Source organism: Chenopodium quinoa, unplaced genomic scaffold, assembly GCF_001683475.1.
Source record: "Chenopodium quinoa cultivar QQ74 unplaced genomic scaffold, ASM168347v1, whole genome shotgun sequence".
Classification (NCBI taxonomy): Eukaryota; Viridiplantae; Streptophyta; class Magnoliopsida; order Caryophyllales; family Amaranthaceae; genus Chenopodium; species Chenopodium quinoa.
In genome coordinates, this window is record NW_018744662.1 from 350,022 (window position 1) to 376,367 (window position 26,346).

Here is a 26,346-nt window from a genome sequence, read left to right on the forward strand (position 1 = left end):
TAAAAATCCAACCTTTACGATCTGACAATAAAAATCCAACCTTCCATTAATCTCACAAAAATCCAACCTTTATACCCCACCTTCTTTGACAGGTCCGTCACCTGTTGATGACCGATTTTTATAAGTTATATGCCTTGTGTCAACTACTAATAGGTCAATTGTTTTTTATAATTATTAATTAAACCTCCACGTGTCAGCAACCTCCCCTCCTTCCCCGGCGTGCAACTCCCCTTCCCCTGCGTGCAACGCTAGACACCCATCTCAACCACCGTCAAATACCCTAACCCCCGAAAACCTTCCTACCAGAAACCTAGCCCCTATCAAACCCCAATCGACGACGACCATAACCGACCCCAAACACAAGCCCTGGCCTCCACAAACCCAGTTGCCTACCCCAACTTCCACCATTATCAAACCCCAATCAGCTCAGCGGCGACCCTAAATCGTCCCCAGACCCTATCCCGGACATACTCTTTCTCCACCTCGACCACTGCCTGAAACCCGTGAGGCTCTGTGATTTGAAACAGGGAGGTTTTCGAGGGGCTACATCGTTTGGGAGGACTGGGTGAGGCTGCTTGAGACTGCTTGTGGTTGGGCATTGGTTTGGGAGGAGAGAAAGTGGAGGAGGAGGAAGAGGGTTTCGGTTTTGGGTTTGGGCAGGGTGGGGTAAGTGGTGGCAGAGGTGGTGGACTGGTGGTGGTGTAGAGAGGAGAGAGAAAGAAGAGGAGTGAGAAGAAAAGTGAGAATTTAAAATTAAAAAAATTAACCTGTTTAACAGGTTATAGGTCAAATAGACCTGTCAAAGAAGGTGGGGTATAAAGGTTGGATTTTTATGAGATTAATGGAAGGTTGGATTTTCAATGTCAGACTGCTCAAAGGTTGGATTTTTCTTTTCCATTTTTCCATTTTTTAAGTATTTTTTAACAAACTTTGCTTTAAATTTATTCATTTTGCAAAATAATTTTTTTTTTTAAATAATACATTAGCAAAGACAACGAATATTCCAAGATAATATACTGATAGCGAAAAACATTCAAGAGTACCAATAAATTATTTTAAGATGGAGGGAATAACTTAGTATTGACAAGCAACTAAAAGGTTGAGAAAATGACTAAAAAAAATAATAATAAAATAAAAAATGGTGAGCATGGAGATTCAGATCTAAAGATCAGCCAACCCCCACATATAAAATTGGACCAAGAATTTAGTCATCAATAATTCAGCAAAAGACAATCTAGCTTAGTTTGACATCAATTGACTTATTAAATTCTTTGTTGAATTTTATTAGCAAACATAGTCAATATAATTCCACAGAAATATTGTAGATGACAATTGGTCGGTCATGTTATGTATCTAAAATATTCTCTATCTTGCACTTAGTGTTAAAGAGTTGGTATGCTAGTTGCATTCTTGGTTTATAGTAATCGTGAAAATGTAGTATTCGGGTGTAGTAGGTCGAGTGTCGGTTGCCGATAATTATTTTGGTGGTAATAAGTAATTGCAATGAAGTATTGTAAAAATTATAGCGTAGTCGTCGACTACAGACGATTACGGATGACTAATTTTTCTTAAATAAACCTGGTCCACAATAATATTATTGTGGACCAAATTTATCACGTGACTTTAGTCACTCTCAGCTGAGCTATTTACTCTCCTCTCCTCTCCTATCTTTTCTTACATATTAATTGCTCCAAATTACCAAATTAATTGTTTCCTTTATTTTCTCAATTAATCTGACACTTTCTCTCTCTTCCCTTCTTCCATTTTCTCTCTCCTCAGCTCGAGTTCTTCAATGGTGCTACATTTCAACGAAAACGCGGCCTCCGTTCTTCTGCTACAAAAGTCGACGAACCACAACCTTCAGGTAATCTTCGTTTATATCTTTTTTTCTGCAATATTTAGTTGATTAATTGTTGTTTTCTTGAATTGAAATTATTTGCATGAATTTTGTATGAATTTTTGTTTGAATTTTGTTTCGTAGTGAAGATCTAGGGTTTTGCGATGCTTGATTGTTATTTCGTTCAACTTTGATTGTTTTTTGTTTTCTGATTCAATTTTATTGATAATGTGTTGTTGTCGATGATTATTTGTGTAAATTTGAGCTGATTATTTGTTGTTTTTCTTTAATTGAAACTATTTGTATGAATTTTTTTTTTGAATTTTGTTTTGTGGTGAAGATCTAGGGTTTTGCGATGTTCGGTTTTTATTTTCTTTCAATTTTGATTGTTTCCTGTTTTCTCATTCAATTTTATTGTTAATGTGTTGTTCTCGATTAAGATTTGTGTAATTTTGAGCCGATTAATTGTTGTTTTTCTTTAATTGAACTATTTGCACGAATTTTGTTTCGTAGTGAAGATCTAGGGTTTTGTGAGGTTTGATTCTTATTTTGTTCAATTTTGATTGTTTTTTGTTTTCTCATTCAATTTTATTGATAATGTGTAGTTCTGATGATGATTTGTGCAATTTTGAGTTGACTAATTGTTATTTTCTACTTTATGATATATTTAAATGTTTTGGGATAGTAATTTTTATAGATTATATGTTTGTCTAATGTATCTAGTTAGAAGTTTAGAAAAGAATGAGCATTAAACTAGCTAATTGTCACTTGATTGGTTCCTATTAGTATTAACAAGTAACAATTTGTTAATTTGAATGTAACTTTGATAGCAATATGTTTCATGTATGATTTGTGAATTGTGCTTTATATTCAATAATAAAAAAAATTGTCCAACTAATGAGGCCTTGGCTTATTAGGTAAAACTAAGGAATTGTGGATTCATGCTTAATGCTTGAAATTGTTTGAATAAAGTTTATGATATTATTCAGTGACAATTTATAAACCAGATTCTTTACTAGCTGTTTATTCAATCATAATACTTGTTGAGTGCTTGTATCTTGTTCATGATTTCTCTTTTACAAGGGAAGGGCGATTGAATGAGCTTGTATCTTGTATTTTCTGGTCACTATTGTTTCAGTAAGGTTACTATAATATACATTTTGATTTCTTTTGTATACAAATGTTGCCAAAGGCTTGAAGAAGAATACTAGAGCTAAAAAGAAAAAGAATGTTGCTGAACAAGATGTTTCCAGAGAGCTTCATGAGCATCAGATTCCTGCAACTGGTTCACCTTCGTCTCGGCAAAAGAGAACTTGTGAAGATGAACCTGAACCTTGTGTTGAACTACTGCTCCTGTTCGTGTTAAGAGGCAAAGGATAAGAACGAATCAATCAACAGTTGAAGCTGGTGGTGATGTACCTACGTAAGTAACTTTTTTTACTTTGGAGTGTTCTCAAAAAATTAGATTCAACATGCATGTTTGTGTGACTGTGCATTATTATTTCTATTTTGCAGATTGCGACCATTTAAAACTAAATGTAGGCCTTTGCAATTGGTTGACTTGATGTCTAACTTTACTGATGATAAAAAAATTTCTGTGAATGAAATCGGCTTTGGAGGGTTGTTATCATTGAAGTTGAAAAGGAATCCTACTAGTATGTATAAGTGGCTAATTGATTGTTTTGACTGTGGTAGCTGCATGTTTTCAATAGACAATAGTAAGGAGTTTGTGGTCACTGAATATGATGTGTATGATGTATTTTGCCTTCCTTTGAACCCTAATAATGTTGAGGAGATACCTCGATCTACTAATAAAAGTAATCCTGACTTTGTTTTCAAACATAATTGGAGGTTGAATTTTGGGTTGGCAGATGAAAATGACCAAATTTCACTTAATTTGTTAGAGGATAGGATACCTACTTTAGATCAAGGTGGAGATGAGTTTAAGCAACTCTTTGTTATGCATGCAGCATCCTCTTTTTTGGCTCCTACTTCTAACCGAACTGCTGATCTTAGGATTGCTAAGGCACTTGATGATGTTGGACAAATTAAAAATTTGAATTGGTGTAAATATGTTCTTGAAAAACTGTGTGAAGGTGTTAAAAGTTACCAAAAAGGAGAAATTCAAAACTGTTGTGGTTGTATTTTGATGTTGGAGATTATTTACTTTCATAGGTTGAAATTTAGGAATGTTGAATTAAGTACTTCTTTACCCTTAATTCAACATTGGAATGATCAGTTGATTAGGGACAGAATTAAGAAGGAAAAATTGTTGAAAAGTTTTGGGTCAGGGATTTTGCTATGTGATGTGTATCCTATTAGTCGTAAGCTGAATTTTCAGGATGCTCCTGTGGGTACTACAGAGGGAAGTGTGGGAAATGTTGAAAATGTTAGGGAGGGTAATGATGTACCTGGTACAATACAGTTTAATCTCCCACCGGGTTCGATGTCAGATCAGGAGATCCATTCATCTGCTATTGATGTAAGGAATAGCTGACTTTTATTCTTTTTTTTTTTTAATTATTGGATTTGATTTCAATATTTATACATGATTTTTTTAATCTCTTTGCAGCCTGTTCATGAACAATTTTTGTTCATAAAAAGAGATATGAATGTGATATCTTGTTTTTATAATGACAAGATAAAACAGATTCTTCTTTCACGCCGCAATGAGATCCACAATGCTCCTGGTATTAATGTGTCTCAGGATGATCTGTTTTTTTTTTTTTTGGATCCTCAAGTTCAATCTGTGATTGATGATATCTATGAACTTGCTATTTGGGTGACAAAAAATGCCCGAGGTGTTGGACCAAGTTTCTGCATTTGACAACAACAAGACAAATGAAGGGAGGGAGGAAATTAGGGGAACTTTACCTGTGATTGGCTTTGAAAATATTATTACAAATGGAGGGTCCCGGTGTTCGATTTCTTTTAATTGGAAATATGATGAAAGGCTTATTGTTATTTCACACTTTTTGAAGTCAAATAACAAGGAAATGAAGTTATTGGATCCATTAGTCCTAGAGATTGTTGACTATTGCATTATCAATGATTCTTGTTTGCCTCCTAAGTAAGTAAGCTTTTGTTTGATTACATTGATTTTTTTTATTTTTTTTTTATTTATGAAACACTTTTTTAATTCTTATTTTATATTCTTTGACACAGTGAACTATTGGTATGCTTTCATGAAAATCATTTTATTCAAAGGCAAGAGTTCTACACATTAGGAGAGCCTTCTGAAATCATGAGCAGTAGTATTTTGGATTGTTGGGCGTTGCTTCTCAATGAAAATCAGAAATTTCTTAAGGATGGACCTCGAAAATTGTACTTTGGTTCTTCAATTAGTGTGAGTTGTTTAATTATTTCAATGTTTATACATGTTTTTACTTTTCACTTATTTTTTTATTTGTTTAAATGTTATGAAGGTTTCAATAGTAGAAGTTGCCGGCAGTAATGACAATTCACAACTAGTGGACAATGTATATCAAGAATTGGAGGAGTGGATGAAAATAGCTTGTAATAATTTTGATTTATCAGAAGTGGAGCTGGTAATACTTTCTTTTTTTGATGCTATGATAATATAGTTCCTTTTTTTTATGTTGTAGTTACCTTTATTTAAATGAGAGTGCCTATTGAAAATACTCTTAGAAAGTCTACATTATAAATTGTTTTGGTTTCTACTGGTACTTTTTATACAATTGTTTTGGTAGTTGTATTTTTTTTATGTTGTAGGTACCTTTATCACAATTACAAATGATATGTGTTTTTTTTATTGCTAATTATGATATCTTTGTTGTAGATATTTTTACCTTGTCTTTGTGGCAATCATTATTGCTTATTTGTGGTGAATTTGACTAAAGGAAAAATTCAGTTTATTGATAATCTGAATTATGATGAGGATGGTCGTAACTTCTTGAAAAAGTTATCTAGTCTCTTGGTATTACTTTCTCACTCTTCCATATTTTCACTATTTTCTTGTCTAAAGGTTCTGATAGTGAGTTTTAGTAATTAGGATTTGGACAAATTTTAAACTAGTTTACATGTTATAATGACTCTTAATAGATCATTTAATGTGACTGTGATCTGATTATATGATTTTTTTGGTAGTGTGATATGATCAGTACCTTCTTTGATCATAGACTTACTCAATCTGGAGCTATGGTTGACTATGCTTTGGAGTTTCCTACTTTGAATTGGAGATTATGGTGTTTATACTATAATGAGTATGCTTTTATTCAATGGAGCTGATGAGTTTAAATGTGAAATTTTAAAAACAATTATGATTCTATTCCTTTTAAATTATTTCTTTTAAATAATATCACAATATCTTATATTGATTATATACTTTTTTAGGCTTCAAATAGGAAGATTCTCCGGGTTCAAATTCCTGCATCTTTATTGTTATCTGATATGAATGAAGCTAGATCAAATGTAATTGGTAAGGTGGCTGAATTCAAAACCTGATAGGCAGCGTCTTTCAAAAGAGGTTGAAGAAAGAAGGAAGAAAGAGATTGAGCAGAGGAAGAATAAGAAGAAGCAGACTGTAGACAAGAAGAAGAAAGGAAAGGCTTAAGATATCATAATTTTCTGAAACTAAGCAAGGAAAGGCTTAACATTGTGTAACTGATTTTTAAACTTAGTTGTTATCATAATTTTCTGAAACTAAGCAAAGTACTTTGAAGAATGTATAGCTAATTAGTATTCATTCAACTTTTGTGTAGGTTATTGAATGAAGAATGGAAAAATATTCATTTTGTGTAAACAAGCTTTTGCCAATATTTTATGAAAATGGTATATTGTTTGTTTAATTCAATTATTAAAGATCTTTGTTATCTTATGTCACTATATGTTAAAATTTGCACAATGTGGGAATAAAAGAAGAGTGTTTGTTCTTTGATTTTTGATTGGAAAATATTGATATGTTGTGTTTCAAAGTTGAAACTTCCAATATGAGTTAAAAAGGAAAAAAAAAAGGAGCAAAAGAAAAAGTTTTTTTTTTTTTAATGCTCAAATGTTCTATTTGAAGGTTGTTCAAAGAAAAAGAAAAAAAATAATAAAAATTCAAGTTGAAAAAGAAAAAAAAATGAGTTCAAAGTTTGTATTTCACTCAAGTTCTATATTGTCATATTTTTATGAGTGATTATTGTGAGTGTTGGGTTTGTTTATGATGATTAGAGTTGTATTTGGTGGTTTTTGTGGAGTAGGTTATGTTGATGGAGATGTATGATCATCATTATTTTGATCATGGGTTTATTAGGATATGGCTCCCTTAATGCATAGCTTTTCTCTCACATAATCCCAAATTTATCCTACCTTTACCCTAGCCTTACATTACAAGCTTAAAAGATCTTCCGACCTTATGCATGGAAGTTATGTAAATGTGAAATTGTTGTTTATCAATCAATGCAAGTTATGACTTGGCATATTTCGAGTCGACTAGTAGGATGAGCGTTCAATGTTTTTATACACACAAGAGTGTGAGTTGGGAGGGCATTGTTCACATTAAAGGGGTTGGGTTGGAGAGCGATCGAGTACATCCTTTACTCGCCACATAAATGAGAGTTGAGTGTGTGAGCACTAGTCTTGAATTCTATATGCTCTTGTGGTTTGCTCTACTTGACAATTGTTGGGGAGGAAGGGTGATTAGATGAATAAGATTGATTGATGTTGAAGCATGTTCATTAGATTTGCCTTGAATCGTTGGTTTTTGATTTGATGATTGGGGTGAAGTATGTTTTATATGTTCATTGATGAGCTCTTTGCTTAAGGACAAGCAAAGGTTTGGCTTGGGGGAGTTTGATATGTCCATTTTATATAGTGTTCTACCCCCGTCCCTTGGTCGTTATTAGTAGTGTTTTTGGCTCTTTCGGGCCACTTTTATTACTAATTTGTGTGTTCTAGTGTTTTCGTAGTTTTAGTTGTATTCTATAGGAAATTGCACTCTTGGAGCATTTTCCCGGGCTTCATGGATCAACTACGGAAGTTAGAAGGACACGACCACTTTTGGAGCCCAGGATCGGTGAGAGCCGGTGATTAAGGGCTCGGTAATTGGGATCCCGAGGCATTTGGACCAAGTATTCGAGACCCGAGAGGAAATCCGGATTGGGCCAAGAAATCTAGCCCAATCGAAGTCCAAGCCTCAAGGAGAAGCAACCGCCCGATCGGGCTACCTCTAGCACGATCGAGCGCGGCAAGATTAGTAGGCTGAGCGTGCTGAGGCGCACCCGATCGTGCGAGCATCTAGCATGATCGGGCGATGCTGCTGGGTAGGAACGCGAAGAAAAAGGCGCGCCCGATCGGGCGGCCCTTCACCCGATCGGGCGCGTGTTTCTGGAAGGCCTGATTAAGTTTAGTTTTAATTCTTGTTTTAGGAAACGTTTAAATACGTTTTTGTACGGTATTATTAGATTACCTTCTTTCTTAGACTTTCTCTCTCTACTTAGTATTTTTCTCTCTCTTAAATTTTCTCTCAACTTTTGTTCTTAATTCTTCCTTTAATTCCAGATTTATTTTTGGTAATAATTTCTTCTCTTTTAATTTCAGCTATTTTATTTGTTTTCTTAATTATGCTTTTATTTAATTGCTTGATTAGTTTAGTCATGATGATTTGTGAGTAGTTTAATTTCTAGGGTTGTGGGGATCTAATAAATGATATGAAGGGGTAATTTTGTGATTGTTAATTATCAATGCTTGGTTGATTTCCTATTGATTGTTTTAATGCTATGCAATTAGCTTTGGCTAGATTTAATTGTATGAGTCTAGCAATATTAATTCGAGATTCGATAGATGAGAATTGATGTTTAGGCTTAGTTTCAATAGGCGGATTAATTTATAAATGGTTAAGTCGAGATTCGACAAATGAGATTTAATACCGGTAAATTAACTCTGTGGTTATAATATGTAGCGAAAACCCTTTATAATCTGATTAACCAATGCTTGATGATTGCTTATTATGATTTGCCCTGGAATATTGTTTATTAGTGAACCTATGCCCTAGGCCTTTTAATATTTGAATTTCTCCCTACTTTATTTCCTTCGACCTTATTCTCCGTAGTTTAGATTTTATTCATAAAAATATTGGTTACTTAGATAATTTAGATTATATTAATTAATTAGAAGTAAAAAGACCTGTTTCCCTGTGGATTTCGACCCTACTTCCCTATCTACCTTATTTAGAGGATTTAGGTAACTAGTTTTGAAGTGCGCCTACGTTAAAGCATGTGTGAATATGCTTGGCACTCATAGGAAGTGGGAATTGACATTACGATTAGGGACAATGATTAGGGACAAATAACGTAGGGAGCCGCCAACAAGTTTTTTTAGGAACTTGTAAACCGTTCACGGATCATAAAAGGCAACCACGAATAAGGGACAACGAAGGCAACAACGATTGACCCGTGAAGGTTAAACCCCATTCATAATCCATGAGATTACTAACTCCATATGGTTCGGAACCACGAAAGGAGGATCGGGGATGATGGTACGAAGTGAGTCGTGGAGTCACATTCGCCCGTATTGGCCTCTACTCGATTCTTATATTGAAAATCATTCATGTGATCTCAAAGGCATACAAACAAAATATTCAATTCGCTCCAAACTACTATTTAGCTAAATTGGTTAAATATTAATGCAACATATAATTCTAAAATATTTGTGATCACTTGAATTAAACAACAAGATTAAAAAAAAAAACCTAAACCGGTTGTCCAAATTATCTTATTAGGCGTGGTTTTCAATTACATATTCCCTTTAACCATGCAATATGGTGATCAATAAAAAATATAATAGAATAAACATTAATATTGGAAGCAATTTAACAATAATAGTGTTAGCCAAATCAAATAATAATAATAACAACCCTAATCATGATACTAGCAATATTAAAATAAGATAAGAGTAATTCAATTAATTAATTACTCACATTCTGCGCGTTCCTTTAAATTGCTACATCATGAATAAACTGTTAGTAACTTCAATAAAAATATAAATCAAATGAAAATTAAATTAAAGTAGAGTTGATTTGGTCCAAACCCTCAGTCAATTATACCTTTCACACTTTGGTTTAAGTATAGAACTTTGGTATAGTATGGACTCCTTGGTGTAATTAGGAATATAGGTTTAAGGCTTAGAATATCGGAGAGAGAGAAGAGAATGATTTTTGGTGTAAAAGAGACAAAGAGAGAAGGATTTGATGATCAAGCTTGTTGATGTTTCAAAAAGGGGAGATATGACCTCTATTTATAAGGGGAAACGAGTGGTCGAATCAAGAAAAGATAAGAATTCGAATCGGATAAAACTCTTGTGATAGACAGCAGTTTTGCGGTTTTTGTTTTTATCATATCTTTTGAACCAGAAATCGGAATAAGATGAATAAGATATGGTTGGAAAGCTCTTGAAGTTTACCTTTTAACCCAATTGGAATCAGATTAAAATATTTTGTAGAACTATGAGGTACAAAAATAATATCTGTATATCTTTGAACGATAATTTCATGTTATATCCAACCATATAAAATTTGGATAAAAACTATGAGGCACGAAAATAATATCTTTATATCTTTGAACGTCTTTCAATTCGGATATAAATAGGATTTTCAAAAAGAAAAGTTTTATTCAATTTCAAACTCTTTAATCTTATCTTTTCAAAAAGGATAATTAAGATCTTTTAGAAACTTATAGAGGCTTCTAATTAATCCTAATTAGTTTAGGAATTGGATTAAATAATTTGGACCCTCTACATGATCATTGGGTCGTAGGTAAGGTGGGCTTAGGTTCGGTTTGGGCTCAGTTTAATATTTTGGCCATAACTTATTCGTTATAACTTGGATTTGGGATTGTAATATATCGTTGAAAAGCTCCTTTAAAGCCCCATACAAATATTCAATCATTAGACCCAGATTATGGACCAAAATAAACTGGAATAAACGTTTTTATAAAAAGGACACGAAATGATTGATTTTAAAGGACACGAAATGAATTATTTTGGGTTTAAAGGCACGAAAAGAGGAAAATAAGTTATGGTTTGGGGAAATGGGCTAGGAATTGGGTTGGTTTATGAAATGGAAATATGGATTTAAGCACTCCAAAAATTAAATACTCAACCCGACCAATAATGGTGGTGAAAGATTGTTCATCATCGGGTTTGGTTTTGGGGAGACATTTTTAGGTGTCTACAGAAGCCCCCACTTTGACTGAGTTTGTAGAAACGTTAGTTTCAAAAACGATAGTCAAATTAGTCGATAGGGACGGAGAATGATTCAAGACATTCTGTGATCCTAAATCATTCTGTATACGCCGATACCTGCAGAAAAATGTTAGTTCTACAGATAAAAGAGTAAAGGGATAGAATGCGTATCTGACACCAGTGTATCGGTGACAAATGAGTTTGGTAGCTTCCTATGCTTGAAGGAATCCACCGGATGACGTATGTTGAAATGCTTTCCATGCTTGAGGAAAGCCGACAGATGAGTTTGGTAGCTTTCTAAGCCTGAAGAAACCTACCGGATGACACTTTCCATGCTTGAGGAAAGTTGATGTATGAATTTGGTGTCATTCTATGCTTGAAGAATTCCACCGATAATGCCTTACATGCTTGAGGAAAGCCGACTACTTGGCGGTTTCTATACTTGAAGAAAAATCCACCGATAACGCTTTCCATGCTTGAGGAAAGCCGACTTGGCGGTTTTCTATACTTGAAGAAAAATCCACCGATAACGCTTTCCATGCTTGAGGAAAGTCGACTTGGCGGTTTTCTATGCTTGAAGAAATCCACCGAATAATACTTTCCATGCTTGAGGAAAGTCGACAGATGATGAGATTGCAAGTCTCTATGTATCGAGAACCTTGCGCCGTGAAATGATGGTGGTTCGATTGTCCCCGAACGTGGGCTGTAGATGGTCATCTTGTCCCCGGATGTGGGCTGTAGATGGTCCGCTTGTCCCCGGACGTAGGCTGTAGTTGGTTCGCTTGTCCCCGAACGTGGGTTGTAAATGGTTCGCTTGTCCCCGAACGTGGGCTATAGATGGTCCGCTTGTCCCCGGACGTGGGCTGTAGATGGTCCGCTTGTCCCCGGACGTGGGTTGTAGATGGTCCGCTTGTCCCCGGACGTGGGCTGTAGATGGTCCGCTTATCCCCGGACGTGGGATGTACATGGTCCGCTTGTCCCCGGACGTGGGTTGTAGTTGATTCGCTTGTCCCCGAACGTGGGCTATAGATGAGACCTGCAAAAATAAATTTGCCAATGGACTCGTATATATTGTGATTGACTTGACCACTGACTTGACCAAGTTTGACTTGATGTGACATGACATGTGTATGACTTGTGAGTGTGTGTGTGTGTGTATATGTGTGTGTGCAGACACAAGCAAATTAAACGAAGATGCAAAAGCAAAAATTTTCCGTCAATTTTTGTCATGAGACGAGTGGAGGGTACCGATTTTCTCCAGAAAAAGAAAGAAGTGAAAAATGAAATTTTATATTCAAACTTCCCTCGATAAAAATTTTGAAATTTTTCTTAAACTTCCCCAAAAGAAAACAATGAAAAAAAGGAAGAAGTTTTGAACTTCCTCCTTGAGCAAGACGAAATGAATCGTATGGATTGAATTGATTGTCTTGGAAATAATGTATGCATGATGCATGTTCTTAGGCCAGGAGGCTAAGGACAATTACATCATGTGACACGATAGATGAATGAACTTAGGTCATGGAGCTAAGCATCATATATGGCGTAAAGAAATGATCTTGAACATCACTTAGGTCTGGAAGCTAAGCACGTATATAGATGAAGTGGTTGATGAGTATTGCATAATGAATGTTTCTTAGGTCAAGGATCTAAGCACGATATGCGATGCATGAAACAATGAATTTTGCTCAGGTCAGGAAGCTAAGCAAGTATACAATGTTTCTTCTAATGAATGTTGTCTTGAAAGATGATGAAGCATGCACAGTGTTAAAACAAGATTTCATGAAAAAGGGTTCTTAAAGGGGAGGATGATTGATATGGATATGGATGTGTGAGTGAAGTGTGTGAATGTGATACTAAGGCTGGCTGCAAAGGCTATGGTGATGGAAATTTATGTGAGAAGAGTTAAAATGGTGGCTCTTTAGGCTGGGTAGGCTAAATGATGTGGGTTTAAGCCCCCAAGTCTAGCTCTAAATGGGTACGGGTAAGCATTGATATTCTTTGACTCGATCATGCATAGATATGAATATTGAATGTGGTCGCACCTCAATGTGAGGTTGCCTACGTATCCGTTAGGAATCAGGCCAACGTAGCTCTAATCGAACTTTGCACAAGTGTATGTACACCTCAAAGAGGTCTTTCAAGGGTTGTAATATGGTTAAGTTGATGGTTTAAAGAAGAAAAGGGTACAAGGCTCCATACCCGAGAGAATCCCCAAGATATGCAATTGTGAATTGGACTTTGCAAGTTTTATTTTCAACATTTTTTGTTTTGAATTTTTTTCTTTCTTTTTTTTTATTATTTTGAATCAATGTAGGCAATCTCAAATCATGCGGTCCATCACTCACTTATCATTCATGTTTCTCAGGCACGGTACCAAGCACTCGATGAGAGACGCAATTTGAGACATGTTCATATCAAAGACATTGGAACACTTGCCTTTAGACATTGTTTTATTGTTATTTTGCTGCTTTTTTTTACTTGCTTTTTGAATGTTACACAAATTGCACATCTTCCAATTCCATGGTTGAGTGAATGTGGGTTGAAAAAATGAAGGCCAAACGTTAGACGAGACTCAAATTGGTTGACGAAGAAATGGATATGTGATTAAATGGTTAATAGGGAATGACAGGGTTGCAAAGGTGCCTCAAGTCATTGGTGTACCTTGTGTTTAGTTCGCCAATTGATGATTTTTTTTATTTTTTTTATTTTTATCACATGATCGAATGTAAGAAAGAGATGCTCATTTATGAAGAAGGTAAGAAATGTGACGTATAGACACATGGGTAAGGAGAACCTATGCTAGACTTTTTAGGGGGAAGGGTTTGAAACAAAAGAAGAAGAAAACATGAAATGTTGGTGAGAAGCATGCATCGTGCATTGTATTCATGGTTGTTTATGAGTAACTTCTTGCCGCCTGGTGAAAAAAAAAAGTTTCTTGTTGTTGATGCTTTGATTGGAAGGAGAGAAGGAAGGAGTGACGTTCCCCTTATTCTTCCAACTATTGCCTAGTGATTTTAGACTCAAGTACTTTGTAAGGATGAACTCACTTAATGCATTCACTCAATACTCAGATTGGAAAGGAAGAGCGTAAGAAACAATTTTGAAATCTGATGGGAAATACTCCACTCATTCCTATTACGATGGAAAACTATACATGCATGGGCCCTAGTATACGATCATAATCAATAAAGTGCATTACTCGAAGACAAAGTGTGTGAAACGACTCAACATGTGTGATTAGGTGAGTTTATTAAGACTCGTGGTATGATCGCATGGCTAGACATGAGGACATTGTGAAAAACAAAGGACCTAATGACCAAATAGCACGGAAGACTAAAAGACAAACTAACTTGATTAATTTTGTCCATTTTTAATGTTTATGCTATTTACTAAGTGAAAACGGTCCATTGGAAATCATTAGTCATAAATAAGATCAACCACGATCAAAGACAAAAAACACATGTTAAGGTTAGCACTAGGAAGAGAACTAGAATTCTAGAAGAGTTATGACTCATGGGTATAAAAAAAATAAATAAAAAAATAAAAAAATTCTATAATTCTATGTTATACGAGTTGACACGGATTAAAGGACTTGGCTAAGACTATCTTGACACGATTTTTATTTTTTATAAAAAAAAATAAAAAAGGTAACGTTCAAAAGACACCTAAACTGGACAGGCTGTAGTATATCGGTTATAACTTTTGATCTGTGACTTTTATTGGGACGAAACCAATTCCAAATGAAAGATAAAACTCGGAGATATAGATCCATAGGTGGCACGACACGTAACTCTTTCTAGAACTCCGGCTATGACCAAAACAAGTTGACTCTTGTGCAGTATACGGGAATTAAAATCCGGGTGACTCAAAAATTAAAAAAAAAAAAAAAATCTATGGCCCGACCCTAATAATAAAAAAAGGGTTTGATAAGAGAAAAAAAATAATTAAAAAAAGTTCAATAAAAAAATGCACACATAAGCATATAGTCACACATGATGCAATGAAGTTCGCAACTTAAAGTCAAGTTCTATGTTCGACTATGGTCAAGCTTTTGGGTGTCAAAGGGTATCATGGTTAAGAGTTTGGACGCGTTAGCAAGGAAGCCTCCCTTGAGGGTGTATGCCAACGGGCGGCTCCGCGAGTTCGTGATGAAATCGAACTCGACTCCATGGTTTGGGTGGATTTAAAAACTCGGATGAACCCTTATCGCCATGAGCGTTTTCGGGTCGATAGAGCATAAACCCCCCCGGGCTAGCCACATACGTAGAACACGTACTATTGTGGAAAAATAGGTAACCTAAAAAAAATCATATGCATATGTGACAATGCCAGTTAAATCGCAGGAATACAATTCAAGAATCTTTCAAGTCTCATCCACTCATCTTAATTAAATACCGATCACTCAAATCGATAAATAACCAAGAATCCTCCCCAGTGGAATCGCCAAATTGTAGCCGTCGTTCGAAGTGCGACTACGTTAAAGCATGTGTGAATATGCTTGGCACTCATAGGAAGTGGGAATTGACATTACGATTAGGGACAACGATTAGGGACAAATAACGTAGGGAGCCGCCAACAAGTTTTTTTAGGAACTTGTAAACCGTTCACGGATCATAAAAGGCAACCACGAATAAGGGACAACGAAGGCAACAACGATTGACCCGTGAAGGTTAAACCCCATTCATAATCCATGAGATTACTAACTCCATATGGTTCGGAACCACGAAAGGAGGATCGGGGATGATGGTACGAAGTGAGTCGTGGAGTCACATTCGCCCGTATTGGCCTCTACTCGATTCTTATATTGAAAAGCATTCCTGTGATCTCAAAGGCATACAAACAAAATATTCAATTCGCTCCAAACTAATATTTAGCTAAATTGGTTGAATATTAATGCAACATATAATTCTAAAATATTTGTGACCACTTGAATTAAACAATAAGATTAAAAAGGAACCTAAACTGGTTGTCCAAATTATCTTATTAGGCGTGGTTTTCAATTATATATTCCCTTTAAACATGCAATATGGTGATCAATAAAAAATATAATAGAGTAAACATTAATATTGGAAGCAATTTAACAATAATAGTGTTATCCAAATCAAATAATAATAATAACAACCCTAATCATGATACTAGCAATATTAAAAATAAAATAAGAGTAATTCAATTAATTAATTACTCACATTCTGCGCGTTCCTTTAAATTGCTACATCATGAATAAACTGTTAGTAACTTTAATAAAAATATAAATCAAATGAAAATTAAATTAAAATAGAGTTGATTTGGTCCAAACCCTCAGTCAATTATACCTTTCAAGCCTTGGTTTAAGTATAGAACTTTGGGTATAGTATGGAATCCTTGGAGTGCTTAAGGGAAGAATGGTGTAATTAGGAATATAGGTTTAAGGCTTAGAATATCGGAGAGAGAGATGAGAATGATTTTTGGTGTAAAAGAGAGAAAGAGAGAAGGATTTGATGATCAAGCTTGTTGATGTTTCAAAAAGGGGAGATGTGACCTCTATTTATAAGGGGAAAAGAGGGGTCGAATCAAGAAAAGATAAGAATTCGAATCGGATAAAACTCTTGCGATAGACAGCAGTTTTTGCGGTTTTTGTTTTTATAATATCTTTTGAACCAGAAATCGGAATAAGATGAATAAGATATTGTTGGAAATCTCTTGAAGTGTACTTTTTAACCCAATTAGAATCAGATTAAAATATTTTGTAGAACAAAATATATAGCCGAAATAGTGAGACGGTGTCAGTTTTGGATAGAGTTTGACATTTTATTCATATCTTTTCCGTTATAGCTCGGAATTGATATTATAATATATCATTGGAAAGATAATTTCAAGGGCTATCTAACCATATAAAATTTGGATAAAAAGTATGAGGCACGAAAAAAATATCTGTCTATCTTTGAACGTCTTTCAATTCGGATATAAATAGGATTTTCAAAAAGAAAAGTTTTATTCAATTTCAAACTCTTTAATCTTATCTTTTCAAAAAGGATAATTAATATCATTTAGAAACCTATAGAGGCTTCTAATTAATCCTAATTATTTTAGGAATTGGATTAAATAATTTGGACCCTCTACATGATCATTGGGTCGTAGGTAAGGTGGGATTAGGTTCGGTTTGGGCTTAGTTTAATATTTTGGCCATAACTTATTCGTTATAACTCGGATTTGGGCTTGTAATATATCGTTGGAAAGCTCTTTTAAAGCCTCATCCAAATATTCAATCATTAGACCCAGATTATGGACCAAAATAAACTGGAATAAACGTTTTTATAAAAAGGACACGAAATGATTGATTTTAAAGGACACGAAATGAATTATTTTGGGTTTAAAGGCACGAAAAGAGGAAAATAAGTTATGGTTTGGGGAAATGGGCTAGTAATTGGGTTGGTTTATGAAATGGAAATATGGATTTAAGCACTCCAAAAATTAAATACTCAACCCGACCAATAATGGTGGTGAAAGGTTGTTCATCATCGGGTTTGGTTTTGGGGAGACATTTTTAGGTGTCTACAGTATATTGTTTGTTTAATTCAATTATTAAAGATCTTTGTTATCTTTTGTCACTATATGTTAAAATAAAGTCACTATATTATTTATAAGGTCTTTGTTTGGTTTAAAAAAGTCACTTCATTACCATAGGTCACTATATGTTAAAATAAAGTCACTATATTATTTATAAGGTCTTTGTTTGGTAAAAAAAGGCCACTTCCTTTTCAATATTTTATAGTGTCAAAATTAAGGACTATGTTTTAAATTAATGGTAATTATCATAGGTCACTATATGTTAAAATAAAGTCACTATTTTATTAATAAGGTTACTATTCTAAATATAAAGGTAACTAAGTCGAAATTATGGACTATGTTAACTAATGGTAATAAACTAACAATATAAGGGTATTGTATAAAGATTACTATATTAAAATAAAGATCACTATATTGTAAAAAAAGTTTACTATTCCAAGAAGTATATTTCTCAAAATTAAAGGTTACTATGTAAATCATAAAAGATACTATATCATAATAATCAGTATTTAGTTTTAAGATTTGAGCATTTCATTTTCTTGATTTGTTATCTGTTGATCACAGGAAACATTGAAACAGCTTTAACAACTAAAAGGAGCCTTCTGTGTAGGACAACAAAGTACCAATTAACAACAAGTTTAGAGAAAAAAGATTTGTGTATAAGGTATTATAGTACTCATGTGCTTTATTCCTTGTTTCTTTGAAAAGCAATAAGTACAATTAAGATCAAATCAAATGACATTATACAATAACAAAGGACACTATGTCAATCATAAAAGACACTATATCATAAAAAAGACACTATATCTTAAAAAAAAGAAACTATATAAGTATTTAAAAGATATAAAGTTTCCAAGAATGAAATTACAAATAAAAGGTAACCATGTAAGAATTCAGGTTACTATGATAAAAAAATATTGTTCTTAAGATAAAATTTGATGTCTTAAGACTATCATAGCATATACTTATTATTAATATTTGGTGTTTTGGCACCAAATTCTATATGTTTCCTCCTCTTCCCCTTTTTCATGTAGTCATAGATTCCTGGAATCCTTTTATTTGATTGGCCTCCTTTAGTTTTTGCACGAGCTGGGTCTAGTACTTGAACCACATTAGATAAAGTTGCTTCTGAATTCTCTTCTACACTTGTAGTGTTCTCAGAATGGTTGTCAGTTGACTTCATAGCAGAAATAATCTCATCAATTGCACTTGAATCTTTTGCATAGCTTTCTTCTAAGACTTTCCTTGCTTTTTCAAACTTGTGGCTCTTAAGGATTAAACTATAATACTTCCTCACCATGTGTAGTCGCCAGGGTGTGAAGTTGTTTAATATCCCCTTCTTCCTTTGCTCTGCCTCAATACTCTGCCAAACTTTATCCTTAGCCACTTTAGTCCACCTGACAGATATGTATTGCTCTGGGATTTTTTCAACAGAATGCATGTGTAAGATTCTAAGGCTATGGAAGCATAACCAACCTGACTCTTCAAAATTCTTGCATGGACATTGAATTGTTTGGTTAACTGGATCATAAGTTACTGCTTGAATTGTGCCATCTCTGCCTTCAAGGTACACTTGGTAAACCATTTTATCTCCATTAATGAATAGCAGTTTAGTTTGAGATCCAATGGCTAGGTTGAATTCTTCTTCAAAGTCCCTGAATAATGTATGTGTATAAACCTCAGCAGCATGTTTTAGTAAGGCAGACATTGGATAGCTTGAAGTAGGAATTGATTTTATGCTATTGAACTCATAAAAATCCTCATTCCTTCTCCAAGTCTTCACTGTCTTCTGAAATATGTTGTAGAATTCTGTCAAACTTGTTTTCTTGTTTGCTTTGAATCCCACTGAATGATTTGTGCTCTCACTTCTCTGTGATGACAAGATTCCTGCGGAGAAAAAGTCTTTACTTAGAGTTGTTGACCACTTGTGCTTTAGTGAGTATAACCTTTTGAACCAACTATTGTTTTTCAGTTTGTACTTTGTCATCATTAAATCCCAACATACTTCAAACTGAGCTTCATTAATACAACCACTCAAGCATTTCGATCATGAAAGCAGCTTTGAATGTATCATCACTCTTCAAAACTCCAAATCTTGTTACAGCATTTTGAATCAAGTGCCATAGACATAATCTATGTCTAGTATTTGGAAATACCTGCACATTTTTATACAGTTACTATAGTTTCAAAATTGCTTATTGCATTTAAAATATAGGTAACTATATAATTTTAGTACAAACATATTTAAATGTAGTGGTATTCAAAAAGTTCCTTCAAAATTAGAAAGTACCTTTGGTATTGCTGCTGCCATGGCTGCATCTTGGTCTGTAAACAATGATACAGGACATTTACCACCCATTGCCTTTTTGAAAGTCTCAAATAACCACACAAATGAATCTGTGGTCTCATCACCAATAAAAGAACAAGCAAACATAGTGTTCTTCCAGTGGTTGTTTATTCCTACAAAGGGTGCACAAATGAGGTTGTAACGATTAGTCCTATATGTGGTGTCAAATACAGTGACATCCCCTTATATTTTATAATCTTCAAACATCATGGAATCCCTCCAAAACAAGTTACAAACCCTTCCATCCGAATCCAACCTTACTCTGAAAAAGAAGTTAGGGTCCTCAGAATAAGCTTCCTGTAGTTTGTCACAAACTACTTGAGAATCTCCTCCTTCAATGGCCTTTATTTTCAGTTTATAACAATAATTCATGTGGTCTTTCACTGTATGACCAATAGCATCTTCTCCACCAGCTTCATTTGACATGTAATTAAAGTATTCCATAGGTCTTAGTCCAAATTCTTGCATGGCCTCAATCACTTGCCCTTTAATTCCAGTCATTGCACGCTCTGAACGTGGAAATGGTTCCATTGTGGTCTAGTGAGTGGATGATTGTGCACCAACACACGCTGAACTATCTCAAATTGCCCTTCCTCATTCAATTTTGCTATTATCAAAGCATTACAGTTTGTCCTTGTTATTGGAACTCTCCTACTTTGTCTTTTTTTTAACTGAAGAACTTTCCTCTGTCAAGAGTACTTCTGTAATTTTTCCCTTCTTTTTACAAGAATTTCTTAATCCTGCTGCAGAACATACAAAGAACTTTTTGGTGATGATATCTTTAGTTCCAATTTTGCTTGTTTGTTTTGCTTTTCTAACACTAAAACCAACTGCAGCAGCATGTTGACAATACAATTCATGTATTTCCGCAAGTGTTGCTCAAGTTTCTCACCAACCACTAATCTCATCGTTATTACTTGCACCTGTTATTTTAAAAAATAGATCACTATACTATCACTAAAGGCAATTATGTTACTTAAAAGTGGCTTTGCATGTCAGAAAAGCTTTAACAAGCATCATATAAGTACAATGTATTTATTTTTAAAAATAGATCACTATACTATCACTAAAGGCAACTATATTACTTAAAAGTTGCTTAATTATGCATAATCGCTTAATTTTCAATCAACATAAATTACACTTAATCGCTTAACTTTCAATCATCATAAATTACGCATAACTGCTTAATTCACAATTACGCATAATTCAATCAACATAAATTACGCATAATTACTTAATTTTCAATCAACATAAATATGCATAATCTCTTAATTCACAATTGCATAATATAATCGCCTAATTCAAATTATCAAATTAAAACCTAAATGTCTAATTTAATCTTCAAATCAAACAATTGCATAATCGTTTAATTCACATCATCAAATTCTAATATGAATTGCATATAAATATATCGTATAATACCTTGAGGTTTCATTAGAGATTGATTTTCCTCATGAACTTCATTCTCATCCTCAGCCTCAATAATAGCTTGTTCTTCATCTTCAACAGCTTCGTTCTGATCGAAATTGGACATTAATATCGAAGTTTTCTATAGTGTCCTGTATACTTCGATTTAGATCCATTTCTATTGATTGTATAGAAGAATTCTCCATGAAATTTGAAGAAATTGATTGATTAAGCAGAAAATAAAACCTAGAATTGAGTAGAATTAGAAGGAGAGAGATGAAAATTCGAGCTCTATTATAGTTGTTAATGGCGTCGAACTGGGAAGGAAATTAGTATGTGGCAGAAGAAATGGCTTGTGAAACAAGTCAGTGGACTGGGCTGTGAAATAAGTCAGTAGACCGGGATGGGCTGTTCAGTGGGATGTGGCACGTGAGACCATAAGGTCCACAATAAATTTATTGTGGACCAGGTCCACCCAAGAATTTTTGTGGTCGACTACGGTAAAATATTAAATTTGATCCGTTGATTTATTTTTTGTCTAATTCTAACTGTTCAATCCTACACCTATGCTACACAGTCATCAAAGGATTATTTGGCTAATTTTTTTTTTTATTTTTTTTGTTTTTACACGCATTATCAATTTTATAATATTTTATCTTCAACCTATATCATCTTTAACCTTATTAAAATTCGTATGAATTATATTGAATTTCATATTCAATCTAAATCCTTCATTTTCAACCAAAATAACATTCATCATCCTTCATCTGTGGCTAATCTATTAGAATGTAAAAGTAATATTGATTAAACTATACTATTACTTAAACATAATTAGAAGTATAGCAAATGGGAAAACAAAAATCATCTTAAGCCTTCATCATAATTCATCTCTATTATTAACCTTCATTGTCAACATTAACATTGAACCTCCATTTTTTACTTCATTATTTACCTTCACCCTTCACCAAAATATCCCCTAAATTACCAAACTCTATGAAAAACGCTAACATGAATGTCAAATTATCACAATTATGCCTACATTTCTATTTCATAGAAAATCAAATTAGTCAATTCATTTGAATCACATCTCAAGGGATAATTAATCTGAATCTAACTTCTAAAAAAAACTATTTTAAAACTCATATATCATGTTCATGTACAATAATTATATGGTCTAATTAAAATGATGGAGTACTTGATGGTACTAGTTTTTCTTTGTCTAATCTTAATCAACATTGATAAAAACTTTGAAGCTCTAAACATAACAGTCTGTAAAAAAAATTAAAAATAAAAAGGAATAGAGTAAAAAATGATAAAAATAAATAAATAAATAAAACCTTGCAGTCAATTAAGCGTGAATTGAGAATTTTTTTTTTTTTTGATAAAATTTATATTTATTTATCTTTATCTAAATAATTATATGGTCTAAAATTATGTTAATTAGATTTTTCTTTTCAACAAATTGGTGTATCTATTGTATAAATTAATACGGAGTATATATTACTTTGTCACACATTTTTTTTGAATATTCATATACATACAACTTTTTTGGTTTGACTTATTTTGCATACATAGAAATACAAAATACACTATGAAGTATAAGGTGGGAAAAGAAAAAAATCTTGTTGAGATAATAAGATATCAATGATTTTTTTGTATTCCTGAAAAAATGATTTCACGTTATATTTTTTTGAGGGAAATTAGATTTTTTTTTTTCTTTTTTGAAACAGTTATTTAAATACACTATGAAGTATAAGGTGGGAAAAGAAAAAAATCTTGTTGAGATAATAGGATATCAATGATTTTTTGTATTCCTAAAAAAAGGATTTCACGTTATATTGTGTTAAATAAGATTTTTTTTTCTTTTTTGAATCAGTTATTTTGATTTTTTTAGGCACCACACTTTCTTAAAAATAATTATAAAAAAAAAAAAAAAAAAAAAGCACTACCTCAATAGTTGTTACGAGTATTTTTTACTTTTGATATGAATATATAATCTTTAATTTTAAAGCTAGTTCATCTACATGACTACATCCATAGTGGAATCATAACAAAACTAATAATAGTAACAATATAATAATAACAAGTAATCATATACCGTATATCTTAAATTCTTTTAATGAAAATTAAATACATACTTGTAAGTTGTAATAGAAGTTACTCAAAAGTCAAAACTGTAGTCCTATAAAGCATACATACATAACTTTCGCTTTTAGATATCCTCAATTTAATTTTGGGCATTCTCAATATTTAATTTTGGGCATATCCAAAATTTGTTTTTTTTTTAAAAAAATTATTTTTTATTTATTTTTTTAGTTAGGCAGAATGATTGATAAAAATAAGACTTGAGTAAGATATAAATCATGGTGTAAAAATTGTTTTCCATTTTGGGTATACCTAAGTTATATTTGGGCGTACCTAAAACGAAGTACTTTAATTTTTTTTAAAATAAAATATCAAAGTAGTTTTACATTATTTCGGATAATCACATCCGTTTTCACTACTCTTGACATGACTAGATGTATTGTCACTCTATCTAACCAAAACCTTATTAGCTTATCACGGCTCTTATTAATATAGAAAGACCGATTTTAAATGATGATAGTTATTGCTCAGCCAAAACATTACCTACTACATAATGATCCTTGTTTATATAAAGGGTCTGTTCACATTTACTTAATTTCAGTTCAATTCAGTTTAGTTCAGCTCTAATCAGTTCAGTTCAGTTCAGCTCCGATCAGTTCAGTTCAATTCAGCTCCTAATTTTCTTCTCTCATAAAATATTCAGTTCAGTTCAGCTCCAATTAATTAAGTTTAGATTAGTTCAGCTCCAATCAATTCAATTCAGTTCAGTTCAGTAAATGTGAACAAGCCCTAAGAAACCCCTTATCTTAAATTTATTTAGGGATCAAGAAACAATATACTTGAATGTACGTAGTATGTAATAAAGAGCACAACTAGGTGATCCCAAATGACTACAATTTGGTCCCAAAATACAATATTAAAGATATGTTTGCTTTTGATCGAAGGACAATTATAAAAATTCATGCACGCATAGCAATTTTGTTTATTAGTCCCATTGTTTGCAACAAATTAACCTTGTGTATAACAAACAACCCCGATAGGCCTAGAGCATATTAATTTTGCTTTTAGGTATCCCCAATTTAATTTTGGTTGTACTTAAAATTTGAATCTTATTAGTCAATCATGACGATTGATAAAGATAAGACATGGTTAAAACATATATACTTGAATGTACGTAATGCGTAACAATAATGAACACAAGTAGGCAGTTCCAAATGACTACTAGTTAGGGCATGTTTCGATTAACTGAATTGAACTGAATAGAGTTGAAAAGAATTGTTTATGAGAGAAGGGAATAAGGAACTAAACTGAACTTAACTAAATTGATTGAAGCTGAACTGAAATGAACTAAACTGAACTGAAATTAAGCTGAACAAATTAGGCCCTTAGTCCCAAAATAAAACGTTAAATAATATCAGTTTACCTTCAATTAAAGGATCGATGATTGTCAAAATTCATACACATAAGAACCCTAACGCGCGCATTCGAATATTAGTCCTATTGTTCCCAACGGAGGATTACCCTTTGTAGAAAAAAATCTCAACCCCTATAAAGCATACATACATAAATTTTACTTTTAGATATTCCCAATTTAACTTTGGGCGTACCTAAAAGTTGTTTTTTTTATTTTAATTAGAAGGACTGATTAAGACAAGACTTGATCAAAACATAGATCGATCACAGTATATATATAAAGTGTTTTCTAATTTGGCTATACCTAAGTTGATTTAGGCATACCTAAAACAAAGTGGATCAATTTCTTTTTGTTTTACAAAATACAGAAGTATAAAAGTTATTTTGGATAATCACATCCGTTTTTAACACTCTTTACTAGATTTATTGCAACTCTATCTAAATATAGAAGTATAAAGTTATTTCGAATAATCACATCCGTTTTTAGCACTCTTGACTAGATTTATTGGAACTCTATCTAATCAAGGTCTCATTAGCTTAATCACGATTTTTTAAAAAAAATAAAATAAAAAAGACCGATTTTAAATGCTGAAAATAGTTGATTGGCCAAAACACTACCTATTACATAACAATCCTTGTTTAGATTGAGAAACCCCTTATCTTAAATTAATTTAGGGATATGCAAAAACATATACTTGAATATATTGTACATAGTACGTAACAAAGAACAAAATTAGGTGATCTCAAACGACTACTAGTTAGTCCCAAAATAAATAGCTAAAGATTAGTTTGCCTTTAATCAAAGGATAGTTATTGAAATTCATAGACGCAAAATCCTAGCAGTTTCGATTACTAGTCCTATTTTCTGCAACGAATTACTTTATCATAGAACAAAACTTATGACCCTTAATTAAAGCATAAGTTTTCTTTTAGATATCTCCAATTGAATTTTAGAAATACCCAAAATTCAAATTTTATTAGTTAATTAATCAGGACGATTGACAAGATAAAAATAGATTAAGAGATAGATCACGATACATAAAATAATGTTTCCCCTTTTGGGTACACCTAAGTTATATTTGGGCATACTTAAAATGAAGTGGTTCAATAAATTTATATATATATATATATATATATATATAAATACATAATTTTATGGTTACTTCGGATAATCACATTCATTTTTAGTACTTTTGACTAGATCTATTGTCACTCTATCTAACCAATGGTCTTATTAACATAATCATCGTAGAAAGTCCGAATCTGAATATTGAAAATATATAGTTGCTCACCCTAAACATTACCTTACACAACGATCCTTTAATTAACATCATTATTATAAAAAAAACAATTTAATTAAAAATACATCATATATATATATATATATATATATATATATATATATATATATAATACAAAATTTTATGGTTACTTCGGATAATCACATTCATTTTTAGTACTTTTGACTAGATCTATTATCACTCCATCTAACCAATGGTCTTATTAGCATAATCATCGTAGAAAGTCC

At 32.9% G+C, this 26,346-nt stretch overlaps 2 protein-coding genes across 2 annotated transcripts; one reads left to right on the top strand and one right to left on the bottom strand.

The window, feature by feature from the left end:
- Positions 1-1,417: 1,417 nt before the first annotated feature.
- Positions 1,418-5,991, top strand: LOC110701882. Its single transcript, XM_021879486.1, has 2 exons — positions 1,418-1,864; positions 3,030-5,991. Exon 2 carries the CDS (start codon positions 3,402-3,404, stop codon positions 4,332-4,334), a length of 933 nt encoding a protein of 310 aa, XP_021735178.1. The 5' UTR covers positions 1,418-1,864; positions 3,030-3,401; the 3' UTR covers positions 4,335-5,991.
- A 12,527-nt stretch (positions 5,992-18,518) lies between these two features.
- Positions 18,519-19,553, bottom strand: LOC110701782 (protein FAR1-RELATED SEQUENCE 1-like). Its single transcript, XM_021879411.1, has one exon. The coding sequence runs from the start codon at positions 19,551-19,553 to the stop codon at positions 18,519-18,521; it is 1,035 nt and encodes a 344-aa protein (XP_021735103.1).
- Positions 19,554-26,346: the final 6,793 nt, after the last annotated feature.